Source organism: Alligator sinensis, unplaced genomic scaffold (genome assembly GCF_000455745.1).
Source record: "Alligator sinensis unplaced genomic scaffold, ASM45574v1 scaffold103_1, whole genome shotgun sequence".
NCBI lineage: Eukaryota > Metazoa > Chordata > Crocodylia > Alligatoridae > Alligator > Alligator sinensis.
This window is the reverse complement of record NW_005842226.1, coordinates 1252548-1264983: the sequence shown is the minus strand read 5'-3', so window position 1 is coordinate 1264983 and position 12436 is coordinate 1252548. Positions and strand designations below refer to the sequence as shown.

The following is a 12436-nucleotide window of genomic DNA, read 5'->3' as shown; positions in this document are numbered from 1 at the left end:
GCTGGCACTACTGCCTCACAGGCCCTGGCAGAGGCTTCATGAGGGGTGCCTGAGGGGCTGGTATGTCTCTAAGCCTCCCCAGAGGCACTTAAAGGGCTTCAACCTGCAGTGACAGGGCCATCACACCTCCCAGCCATGGAGCCTGTCACTGGGTAGAGAGAGGAGTGAGGCTTTGCCAGGGCATCAGGGCATCCCTAGTCCTCAGTCTTGCCAGGTACCAGGCAGACACAGGATCCCTGCACTCTGCCGGACTGAGACACCCTGCTGTCACTGAGGGTGGGGGAGCAAGGGGGAGGCCTGGTGCATGCTGGTTTTGCAGAGGGAGCCCTGGGGACTGGAATGGAGGGGTAGGGGGACAGGTATCCTCCATGCTATGGTAGAGAAAATTGCTGCCACCCAGCCCAAGAGGGACCAGGGCCAGGCAGAGAGGTGGGTCCCTAGGAACCAGGGACCTCTTGATTCCCAAGACAAGGTCCTGGAGGACTCCCGCTGAGCCAGCACAGCTGGCAGGGTGGAAGACAGTGGAGCATGGGGACAGCCGACTGCAGGGGCAGGAGTTTGCACCTCCCAGTTGCTGCCCCTATCTGCCCAGAGCATGCAATGCTGGCGAGATATGGGGGTTGAACCCTGAAGCCCAGCCTGCAGCAGAACTGCCACAGCTGTAAGTCATGTAGCTCACACAGGCCCATCAGCTGATGCCACCACTCTGGCCCGAGCGCTCCACTGCGAGATTGAAGTGACAAGTGACGAGTCATTTGAGGCTCCAAATTTGTCGGTGCTTAAAATGGATGTCATCTGCCGGAGGAAGGCTCCTGCATCCTACGCACCTGCGAGGGGAACGTGCGAGCGACGTGTGAAAATCACAGCTCAGACACAGAGTGATAGAGGCACCGCTGCCCCCCGGGCTGGGGCCGGCTCTGAGACTGGTCTTGTAGCCACAAATAAGCACAAACACAACTCCCAGCGCAGAGCTCCAGCCAGGGGGGGACTGTCCCATCAGGCTGGTCTGTCCTGTCCTTCCTGGAGCCGGGCACAGATGGGAGCGTGGGCATCAGGGGAGCTCCAAGATACTCCAGTCCCAGCTTGCTCTGACTGCTGTGGAGGCGCTACTTTTTTTTTAGTTTCATGCCTAGGGCCGAATCAGCCAAATCAGTTTTAAATTCTGTCAACTGAGCAGAGCTCAATTGTTCACATCTGTGGCGTTATCCCTGGCAAGTCTCCTCCTCCCAGACTCTTCAGCCTGGGGGTTCAGATACTCCCAAATCCATGACACATCCTATGTGCAGGTCCCAATCCCAAAGGCCTTGGGGTTCATGCCCCTCAGTCTCACTTGCCCCTAGCCAAAAAGCTGAAGGATCAAGCTAGAGGGAAAGCCCAAGATCAATCCCCCATCAGTATACATCGTGTAGCTGAGATCCTCCATAGGGAGGCTATAGTAGACTCTCGTAGGGGTGCCCACCCGCAGTGCCGTGAACAGGTCTCCACCCTCAACTACATCAAGTCATTCAAGACTATGAAGAAGGGGATCTCCCCTGCCAGGTATGTAAAACCACCTGGGCAAAAACAATCCTCATGCTATGGGAGCAGGGCGGGAAGGCTGCCTGTTGGGGGAACCAGTGGAGCGTTCTCAGGTCCATGTGGGGCATAGACGACTGGTAGGGGATGCACAGGGGTGCATGTGCCCTCCCTGACTGGGCCAGTGCCCCCGCTGATGGCTGACACCAACGGTGTCAGCAGGGCTGGTGCTCCCCCTGGCAGGGCTGCCACCAGCAGTGTCTTCTGCAGGAGGCACCAGTCACTCGTAGGGCATGTTGCTGGAGCCCCCATGGAGATACAGGGAGCAAGCCGAGGCCAGCGCTGGCTGTTGTGTGACTGCTCTGCTTTCCCTTCCAGTGAGATCAACCGCCTGGACTTGGGGCTGACGGTGGAAGTGTGGAACAAGGGGCTGATCTGGGACACCATGGTGGGCACTGTATGGATCCCCTTGAGGACCATTCGGCAGTCCAATGAGGTAGGTGCACAGTTGCCCCACCTGGGCCCAGCAGCAGCTCCCAAGTGCTGGGGAATGTGCCTCACGTCAGTCCTTGGGAGCCCAGCCAGGATGTCCCATGAGCCGTAGGCGCTGGGGCCATGGATGGAAAGGAGGGTCTGTGCTGGAGGAAAGCAGGACCAGGCCTCTTACCAGGCCAGCCTGCAACTATCACTGTGAACAAGGGATGCAACTCAGGACTCCTGGATTTGGCCCCTGGCTCTGTCATGGACTTGCTGCTTGTCCTTGGGATATCACTGTCTCCTTTGTGCTTGACTTTCCCCACCCATCACAGACTTCCTAAGTACCCATGGGGGCAGCGAGGCTTAGCTGTGCCACCCTGTGGAACTAGGCATAGAGGATGGCGGTGGTAATACCCAAAGCAGCAGAGTGCCCCAGGGTTGAGGGCAACCCCTGTCCTCATGGTTCGGTGGGTTTTCAAACCTATCGCTCTTTCTTTGTGTCAATAGAGGGGGGAGAGGGAGCTTCCCAGCCAAGCCAAGCCCAACCTGGGGGAGATCAGCTCCATGTGGCTGCTCTCAGTACAGCCCAGGAAGAGGCGATGATCAGCAGAGACCAGCCTCACTCTGCTTCTGCTGCCCAGCCTGGGCGGACTCCCAGGTGGGCAGGTTGTCTCTGTGGCGGGCCAGTAGGGGGCGCTCCTGCGTTGAGCCGCCCACCTCCCTGCGCCCGACCACCTTCCAGGCTCCGAGTGCCTCCCTTGGGGGGCCCCCCGTCCGGCCGACCCCTTCCCTGGAGCACACCCGCTAGCCTGGGGGTCCCGCTGCCACCATCCAAGGCTCTGGACTCACTTCTGGCTCTGCGCACCTTGGAAAACACAGGCCTGATCGTCCAATGGGTGCTAGACCCAGTACAAGCACTTGGGGCACTTCCCCAAGTCAGGGGCTTATTAGGAAGCCTCCCTTAGTCCACCGACCTAAGGGGCCTCCTTGGCATAATTTAGACCCACCCCTCAATAAGTCTCCCACACCGGTCACAAAGGAGAACTTTATTGATGACAGGGGTAGGGCGGAAACAGGGTAAAAGGTAGAGCAATATCATAGAAATATTACAGGAATATCAAAGAAATCCCATAGAGCAAACCAGGGTGGCTGAGGTAGCCGTTTAAACACGCATCTGAGTTACTGAAGCTAAATATCTGATCGGATCTCTAGCAGCTTACTCACTCACATCATCCAGAGGTGCTTGTTGTTTCCTCTGGAGGCAGGGCACTCTTGGAGCCTGCGGTGATGAGGAGAGAGCCAGGTTCAGATTCACCTGGATGACCGCATGGCTAATGGCTGGCGCTTGCCAATACTGGCTACAAACCGTCCAATCTGCAAAGCATCCCTGGCTACCTGGGCCCGCGCGCAGGGCCGGGCCTTTCCCCCCCTCTGCCCAGGTGATCAGAGCATCGCCTCCCAGGCGCCAGGCTTTTGTCTGCAGACAAGGTGGGAGATCTCCGCTGTGGGGGATTCAACACCAGCCTCTCAGGCTGGCTGAGACAGATGTCTGGAGAGGGGCACCGACGGGGGCATTTCTGCCACAGTCTCTGCCTCTTGGCTACCTGGACATGTAGGATTGATGGCCAAGGGAGATGTGGCAGCAGACTCCGTCTGCACCTGGGCCTGCCTATTGCCTGGGGCTCACTAAATGGCACTGCCAGAATCGTGCCTGGCCTTGGGGAGCGCCCTGCCCTGAGCAAGCCTCTTTGCTGACCGCCGGCGCTCTCCCTGCAGGAGGGCCCCGGGGAATGGCTCACCCTGGACTCCCAGGTCATCATGACCGACAACGAGATCTCTGGCACCAAGGACCCCACCTTCCACCGCATCCTGCTGGACACCCGCTTCGAGCTGCCGCTTGGTACGTGCTGCCCTGGATGTACAGATGAGGGGCCCCGGCAGAGCTCAGGGGGTACCCAAAAGTGGGAATGCAGCGGAGGTATGGGTGGGAGCTGAGGGGCACTGACAGGGTCAGGATGCCAGGCTGGAATAGCAGGGGGCTGCGGCGGGCATGGAAAATCCATTCCCAGGTGCCCCCATGTCACCAGGGGACAAGGGCTTGGGCTCCCCAGCTCTTCTCCCATCAGTCTTCCCTGCCTCAGGAGTGCTGGGCTCCCTCTGCCTTTGGGCCACTACTGTCTGATCACCACCAGTGCAATGGCTCACTGCTCGCTGTGGTGAGGACTGACACCGCCTGTCACAGCCCGTCATCAGCAGCCCACGGGACAGCTGTTCCTTCTCCCTTCCCCTGCTTTCCCCTCTCCCTGTCAGGTTTCCTCCAGGGGCTCTCCCAAGGAAGGTGGGCAGGTACCTCTGACTCATCCTCTCCTCCCTGCCTTGCCAACCACCCCCCATCTTTCTCCCACCTCACACGTCCCTGGTCCCCAGCTAGGGGCCATGGGCCCCCCGCCCCAGAGCTGTGCCCTGCTTCTGTGCATCTGGCAGCAGCAAGTCCATGTTGAGAGGGAAGGAGGCGAGCTGCAGAGACACTGAGGGCTGACAGCAGAGCCTTTTTTGCCTTCCAGACATCCCTGAGGAGGAGGCCAGGTACTGGGCCAAGAAGCTGGAGCAGCTGAATGCGATGAGGGACCAGGATGACGTAAGTCAGCGCTGGGCCTGGCTCCCCCTGCCATCTCCTGAGCTTGTGTGCATCTCCTCAGCCAAACCGGCAGCCTTGGGGGGCTTCCCACTGGCCTGGGTGGCATGAGCTGCAGTGGCCCCAGGTGGAGGATGGCATGGCTGAGTGCGCCTGCCAGAGCTAAAGGAGGGAGATGGGGCAAGAAACAGGAATGTCCCGAGCTGTGGAGCTCCGAGAAGGGAAGGGGCCTGGAAACCCTTCCTTGCTGCTGAGAGGCCCCATTCAGTAGGACCAGGACAGCCTTGGGGATGGCCATGACCCTCGCTCTCTGTCCTCTCCCCAGTACTCCTTCCAGGAGGAGCCGGAGAAGCCACTACCCGTGCACGGCTCCCAGTGCTGTAAGTACCAGTCTCCCCCTGCTCACAGCAGGACCTCAGCCTCCCACTCCCTTCAGCTCCTGCAGAGCTGCGACATGGGCCCCTTGTGGCCCCTGAGATGCCTTAACATGGGGGCAGGATGGAGCAGGGAGGGGGCCATGGAGGGAGCAGGGGGTAGAGGCTGTGGTGCCCCGGGACACAGTGTAACATGCTAGGACAGGAATCTGCTTGGCCTCGCATAGAGTGGGGCAGGCATGACAGCAAGTTGCACCCCCTGCCCCAGCACCCCACCTTGGGGTCCCCCCATCCCACAGCACAGCCCCTGTGTCCCATGCTTGAAACTGGGACAGCTCAAGGCCCTGGGCCCACTCTCTCCAGACTTGCCCACATCTCAGTGCCTTGTAGCCAGCAGCAGTGAAGCATGCCTAGTGTGGCAGGGCTCCTGGGCTGGCACTTTATAGTGTTTGGATGCAGGGACTTGACGTGGACGGCTGGCCCCAGTGGGGCATGAGATGTGATTCCCTCTCCTCCAATGTGCGTGGTCCCTTCCCTCTCTCCCTGCCCTCCCTCTGCTCCCATTTTCCTCCCTTTGTCTGCCTGTGTTTTCTCTCTCCCTTTGCTTCAGTCCTCTGCCTTGGCAGGGTCCCAGCCTTGGGTCAGTCCTGCAGGGGCAGGATGGCAAGGGGGGGCAGGCAATGGTTGGGCTGCTGAGGGTGGGAAGGAAGCTGTGTTGCCCAGGCTCTCTGGCTGGAGAGCGCGGAGCCCCTGCCAGGCCCTGGAGAAAGGGAGAGTGGGGGCCTGTTTCCCTCTCAAGCTTCTGCTTTGCAGCAGAGAGGCCAGGCAAATCCCTTCCTTCACTCACTGCCTCGGTTTCTCCAGCTGCGGAGCAGAGCCCATAACTGGGCCTTGGAAGGGCTGAGTGCGGAGGGGGTGAATCAGGCAAGCCCCTGCCCCACCAGGCTAGGGGTTTTGCAGACTGCTTGGTGTGCCCCACTGTCCGTGCCATGCAACAGGAGAGGGGATGCTGTGGCGCGTGCCACACAGCGACCAGCGTAGCAGCTCCTTGGTGATGTCAGATCTTCTCTGCAGCTGTTTGGGCTGGAACCAGATGTGGCCATGACCTGGCTCCACCAATCCTTCAGTCCTGCTGCCTGGACCTTTTCTTTCAGCCTCACCAGACCCTCAGAGACATCCCCCTTTCCCTCCAGCCCCCTTCCCACATGGACTCTGCCTCAGCCCTTTTGCCCCCACCCCCAGCTCACTGTTGTAGGCTCCAGCAGGGGCTTAGTCCTCGTCCCCCACCCCAACTCTGTAGCAGTCGAAATGGCAGGTCCCATGTCTCCTGAGTGTGCTGTAGAGACAGGCCAGGGCAGCTCTGGGTCTGGATCTGCACTAAGCTTGGGGGGCAGGAGAGGACTGATCCCTGAGCACCAGTGCAGTGCTGGAGCCTGGGAGCTACATGCCATCGTCTGGGCTGGGAGGGGTGCTTGGGGTTTGTTTCGGGCCTGCCTCTGGAAAAGGACATTTGCTTTTCCCATCTGGGCTCTGACACCTGCTCCCAGAGTCATGTCCGTCTTTATTGTCTCTGCCCCTTTTCTTTGTAGGCAACTGGAATTATTTTGGCTGGGGAGAACAACAGAGTAAGTATCCGCTCTTCTCTCCTACATGGCAGGCAGCACTCCCTTCTCTACCCCGATCCCTCCAGAGGCCAGCCGTCCCTCCCCACCCAGTGGAGCCCACCTTCTAGCTCCAACCCCATTAAGAGACTATAGTTAATGCAGACAAGCCCTAGAGGGTTACAGGGTGGCTCTGGGCTCTAATCTCACCTCTGACTTTCCTATACTTTAGCTGGCATGTCTTGCAGTGCTCAGTGGAGATAGGTGGCAGCCCCTGCTGGTACACAGGCCCATCTGCAAAGCCCTGCTCCTTCTAGGGTAGAAGGAGGACACGACCCCAAGGAAGGAAGCGGGGCTGGGGAGGGGAACAGTGTGCTGATGGCACTGTAATATTTTGGTCAGTGGGTAGAGGATGGTCCCAGTGTGCAGGGTGGGTGCTTTAATCAGGTGTCCGCAGGGCTCACTAGTTGTGACACAAGGCTCTGTGCTTTTCTGCGGTCCAGTTGCCCCAGACTCAGGAGGCTGCCTGTCCATGGCAAGAGATTACTGGGAGAATGTCAGCATCCTAAGGACCCCTCACCATGTCCCCTTCCTCTTCCCCTTCCCCCGACCCCTTATGTATAATCCCATTTCCCTCCTCCCCTCCTCACCCCCTATGATGTGGTTACCCCTACAGTCTGCCCTTTGGGTTAAGGAATCCCTTTGGACTCCATTGCTTGCTGGGGGCAGGGCCTGTGGTTTGAAGTGGTGTGAGAAGATGGTATGGTGGGTTATTGCCTCTGGGGCCTCAACCCCAGGGTTTAAATCTTGGGTAGGAGCAGGTCAGGAGCTCCTGGGAGAGGTTGAGTTATGTCCCCAAACCACGTCCCAGCTACCAGCCCTGTGTTTGCTGCTAGAAGGAGCTTGGGGAAGTGGAGGGAAGGGGCAGGTTGAAGGGGATGCCTACACATTTGGTCATCTCTGGTCGGTGCTCAAAACCCACCCCTGGACCCCCAGATCACTCTGCAGCTCCCCCCCGAGACCAGCTTGCAAACAGCCCCAAGCAGCCAAAGGGGCCATCATCCTGTCATGGGACAGATAGCAGCCCTACCTCAGGCAGGAAGCTGGCAGGCATCCACATGCCAAGACTTGACCTCTGCCAATGGTCCCTGCCCAAGAGGTGGCCTGAGCCTGGCTAAGGGAGCAGGGGGCATGCTGGTGCTGAGGAGCCTTGCTAGAGCCAGTGCAATGAGTTTCCAGGAGCACTAACACTCACCCAAGACACACCAACCCCACACATGCATAGGGCTAGCAGGGCACAGATCTTGGGCACCCACAGCTCCCATAGACACCCATACCAATCAGGCCCACAATTCTGCAGAAGGGCCTTTCTAGACTCCTTCTCTTAAGACTGTGTCTCACTCGGGTGTTGGCTGTGAAGAAGTGGCACAGCTCTAGCTGATGCACATGGCAGCAAGGGCCAAGGCCGTCGGGCTAACTGAAACATAGAGGTGGGAGCTGGTATTGCCTCAACTGCTGAGCGCAGCTGTTGTGGGGCTCTGTGGTCCCATCCCATGTGAAACACTCCTGTCTAACTCACTGGTGGCAACTGGCCCTTTGCAGATGACGACCCTGACAGCACCGTGGATGACCGGGACAGTGACTACCGAAGTGAGACCAGCAATAGCATCCCACCTCCCTATTACACCACCTCCCAGCCCAATGCCTCGGTCCACCAGTATCCCATGAGGCACCAGCAGCAGAGCTCCCGGGACTCGTACACGGATTCCATGCAGAGCTACGAGATGGACTATTCGGATCAGCGGCCAATCAGGTAGAGATGGGAAAAGATTGCTCCACCCCTTTAAAAGCAGAAGCGGGTGGTAGGAAGCCACAGCCCCTTCAGGGGAGAGGTTAGGGTAGCACCTGGTGACCTGGGAGATGGGTATGGTCTAGAGCGGTGGCAAAGCCAGACCCTCCTGCAGATACAGCTTTAGTGACTGATACAGCTGGGGCTGGTCCACAGTGGTGCCACATCCTAGCATGCTGGCTGGTCCCAGCTAGCCCCTCCAGCACCTTAGCTTTCTTTAAATCCATCAGGGGAACCCTTTCTGGCCCCTGACCCTACTGCTGTGCAGTCTGCAAAGGAGCAGGGACCCCCTGCCTCCCTCTGGGTAGGGTGTTTTAAGAGATGCCTGGTGATGATGGCAGCAGAGATATTCTCCCCTGTTTGCTGCTGCTCAGCTTAGCAGAGTCTGCAATTCTGGGGCTCTGGAGAGAGCTTGGGATGGTGGGAGTAGTTTGGAAGAGTAGAAGGGGCCTAAGTGAACACTACTTACACCCCCACCCCCCAACCTTTAACCTCCACTATTGTGAGATTTCCCAAGAACAAGGAAAAGCCCTTTGGGAGAGGAAGGTATGAGCGGTCCCCATCTGAACCCCAGGGGCACTCGGCACGTGTCGAGCAGGGGTGGCCGGGGAGGGTGCTGATCGGCATGTAGGAGCCTGGCAGAGGTGTGAGAGTGGGGCAGGGGCTGGAGCAGCAGAGGATGCTGCAGGGCAGGAGGAAGCCACAGAGCAGGAAGGTGGCAGAAGAGTGGCAGGTCTGTCAGGAGGAGCTGGCTCAGCGCCTGCCTCCCTTGCACCTGATCTCCGTGATCTCAGACCATCCTGGCTTCTTCATGAGCGTTCAGATCCAGGTGACTGATCCCCCACATCAGATCCTCCCAGATCTGATCAGGAACCCGAGCTGAGGTCTGACCTGGCCACACACACAGGCTCCCCTTTGCTCTGCCCAGATGGGATCCTCACCCCCCAGCTGCTTTGGCATGGGGGCGGACACTGAGGAGTGGCGGCTGCGGGGCCATGGCAGGAGCTCGTCTCTGTGGTTGCGTGTTTGGTTGTTGGTGACCTTTGCTGACCATGTTCCTCTCCTCCCTGGCAGACGCTACGATAGCGTAGATTCTGCCACAAACGGGCGCAGCGACGCTGAGTCCGCTTCCGAGTCAAGCAGGCGGACCAGCCGCCAGTACTCCCTTGAGAGCAGGCGGTCCCTAGACCTATCTGATAGGTGGGTCTCTACCTTGTCTCTAGCCTTGTGCCTTATGCAGAGTGCTGTGGTTGGTCCTTGCAGCCTGGGTTAGGCCGATACCAGTCCCGGCAATGGCAGCCCAACACAGTCCCTGGCATTAACAAAGTCCCACCACCATGTACCAAATTCATGGGGTAACATGTGACCTTGGAGGTGACCGGTGCAGTCTGCATTGCACACATGTCCAGCCACAGCAAGAGGTGCCTCTCTAGGGAGCCACCTGCCTCGTGTGTGCTCCTGACCTACGCTGGCACCTGCCCCACTGTGGAGACATTTTCTGAAGGACTCTCACTCAGGCAGGGACCCCTGGGCAGCAAAGCACATGTCTCAGGAGACCCCAGTGTGGAAGGCTGTGAGAACCTGAGGAGAGTTCAAGGTGTGGCTGGCTGAGACTGGACCCAAAGCCACTTGGCTTTGTCTCCTCCAGCCCCCAGTTGCTCCTTGAACTGTCCCCTCATCCTCTATCCACTCTAGTTTGCAGCCCCTCTCTTGGGCACCTGATTGCCCACTTAGGCCGTTCCGTGCTGTTCAGCCTAAGATGTCTCGGTTCAATCACCAGAGCATTCAAGCCCCAAGCCTACCACGGTACAGTGTAGAGAGGATAGTCCTTAAGTAGTGGGGTCACTCAGCCTATCCATGGTCTCCCCTTTCACTCCAGGCCAGGGCTGAAGCACAACCTGGGCTGGGAGAAGGGCAGGACACTTGTGTGAGGTGTGGTACAAGGGCTGTGGATGCTCTTGGGGCTCAGGTCTTCCACAAGACCTCCGGACCAGGAGAGAATCCCTTAGTGACCACGTGCCCTCCGATGGCAGAACTGATTTCAACCCCAGCTTTAGGGCTGCTGCCAATTCCCCTGTCTCACATATGTGCTTGGAGCAGCAAGGGGCCAGGTCTCATAGAGAAGCTGGTCATGAGACCATGCAGTGCATTTGAGGGCAATGAGGTTTGCTGGGGGAAGCAAAGGTCTGGTCCTGAACTTGGGGTTACAGCGTGAGGTCTGAGGCACTAGGTCCGTGCTCTTGTACATTAGGCCAGCCCTTTAAATTCTCTCTGGGGCCGAGCTTGCAGGAGGGCGACGCTGGGACCCGGAAGAGTCCAGGGCTGAGACCACACTCAAGTGGTGCTGGGAGAGCTCTGTTCTCTCTCCATCTCCCCTTCCCTCTCTGCCAAAATCTGGTTGCATCCCCTCCCTGACAGTCTCCCCAGTCCTTCTCTCCTTGAGCTGCCCAGAATTTCCCAGGTGCAGCAGCCTGGCCCTCCCACCAGCTTCCCGCAGGGATGGCACAGCCACATTCAGGCACGGGGCTCAGCCGGAGGGGATCTCATGTGTGCCTGCGTGTGCCCCTAAATACCGCCCCCACCTTGCTGCCGGTGCTGGAGATGTGGTATCGGCCTACCCCCAGGTGTGTCCCTGTACTATGTCTGCATGCGCGCTTACTGTGAACCCTCGGCTCGGAGATGCCGCCACCATCGCTGTGGTGCTCAGAGAACGGCACCCAGTTTTGTTTCTCCTTGTTTCCAGTGTTTGATTTGACAAGGAATCCCCTTTGCCCCTGGCCCCTCCCCGGCCCCACAGTCTCCCCCATTGGAGTCCTGCAACATTCCCATCCCTGAGCCCCAGTCTCAGTCCGTCATGAGTGGCCCTTGGGCCCATGTGTGTTATGGGTGCACAGGTGCTGGTGTAGGGGAAAGGGTGTGGCTGATGGAGGAGATACAAGGGAAAGGACAGCATGAAGCAGGGCAGAGAAGACCTGCATGGGGAGGAAGAGGGAGATGGGGGACTGTGAGGGCAGGAGGGATGGATGGAGAGGAAGGGATTTGGGAGGGCAGTAGAACCGCCTGCAAGCATTTGATGGGCAGAGGAGGGAGGAGCTGGGCGGGACAGAGGTGGTGGAGGACGAGAAGGAGCATGGCCACAGGTGTCACTTGTGTGAGGGGGATGTGGCTAGAAGGAGTGCCCCCAGGGCTGGGAGGAGCACAGGCAGGGGGTATGGAGAGGTGGGAGCGGCAGGGAGGCGCACATGGGACTGGGTGAGGAGTATGGAAAGAGTGCCCATGTCAGAAGGGGCATCTCCACGGTTGGGTTCAGGGTGCAGCTGCTCTGCAGCCATTGCTGGACGGTGTCGCTGCTGATCACCCATAGACTCCTGGTCTGTGCTGCCAGCTGAGGAGTGGCTGGGGGTTGGGCAAAAGGGGTCCTCTCCAAGGACCAGCTGGTGCTGGGGAAGCCTGGCCACCAGCCTCTGGTTGCCAGTAGCTGATCCCTACACAGCATTATTCCCTGGGGACTGCAGGCACCACGTGTCCTTGCCAAGGTACCCCAGGGAACCTCTGCTTTGGCTGCTGTGTGATCTGGAGAGTTTGAGCTGTCCTGACCTACCTCTAGTCACCGTGCACCCTAGGGTTGCCCTGGCTTAACTCCCTGTTCGCTCCACCCAGCTGTGGGGTGCAGGATTAAGGACATAGCAGCAGTATCCCAGGAGTCATTTAAGGCACCTGGTGCTGAGGTGCTGGGCTGCAAAGCTATGAAGCTTCCCCCTCTGGCCCCATCTGCCTGCACTACCCACTGCCAGCCGGGGGGTACCAGAGGCAGCCCTCTTGGACTGCTTCCCAGCATCAGACAGCACTACATGGAGACGAGGTTCCCAAAAGCCTAGGACCAGAGGCGTGAGGTCTTCGTCAGTGGCCAGACAGGGAGAGGTGCTGGCTGTGACTCAAAGGCCCTTTTAAGCCTCTGTCTTTCTCTCCCCTCCAACCCAACCCC

At 58.9% G+C, this 12436-nt stretch overlaps 1 protein-coding gene across 1 annotated transcript in view; it reads left to right on the top strand.

The window, feature by feature from the left end:
- The window catches only part of UNC13A (unc-13 homolog A), a 72963-nt gene that overhangs the window by 1498 nt on the left and 59029 nt on the right, over positions 1 to 12436 (top strand). The window contains exons 4-10 of the mRNA XM_025208331.1: positions 1894 to 2011; positions 3769 to 3892; positions 4557 to 4630; positions 4953 to 5007; positions 6591 to 6626; positions 8205 to 8415; positions 9526 to 9651. Coding sequence (XP_025064116.1) covers positions 1894 to 2011; positions 3769 to 3892; positions 4557 to 4630; positions 4953 to 5007; positions 6591 to 6626; positions 8205 to 8415; positions 9526 to 9651 — 744 coding nt within the window. The remainder of the gene's footprint in view (positions 1 to 1893; positions 2012 to 3768; positions 3893 to 4556; positions 4631 to 4952; positions 5008 to 6590; positions 6627 to 8204; positions 8416 to 9525; positions 9652 to 12436) is intronic.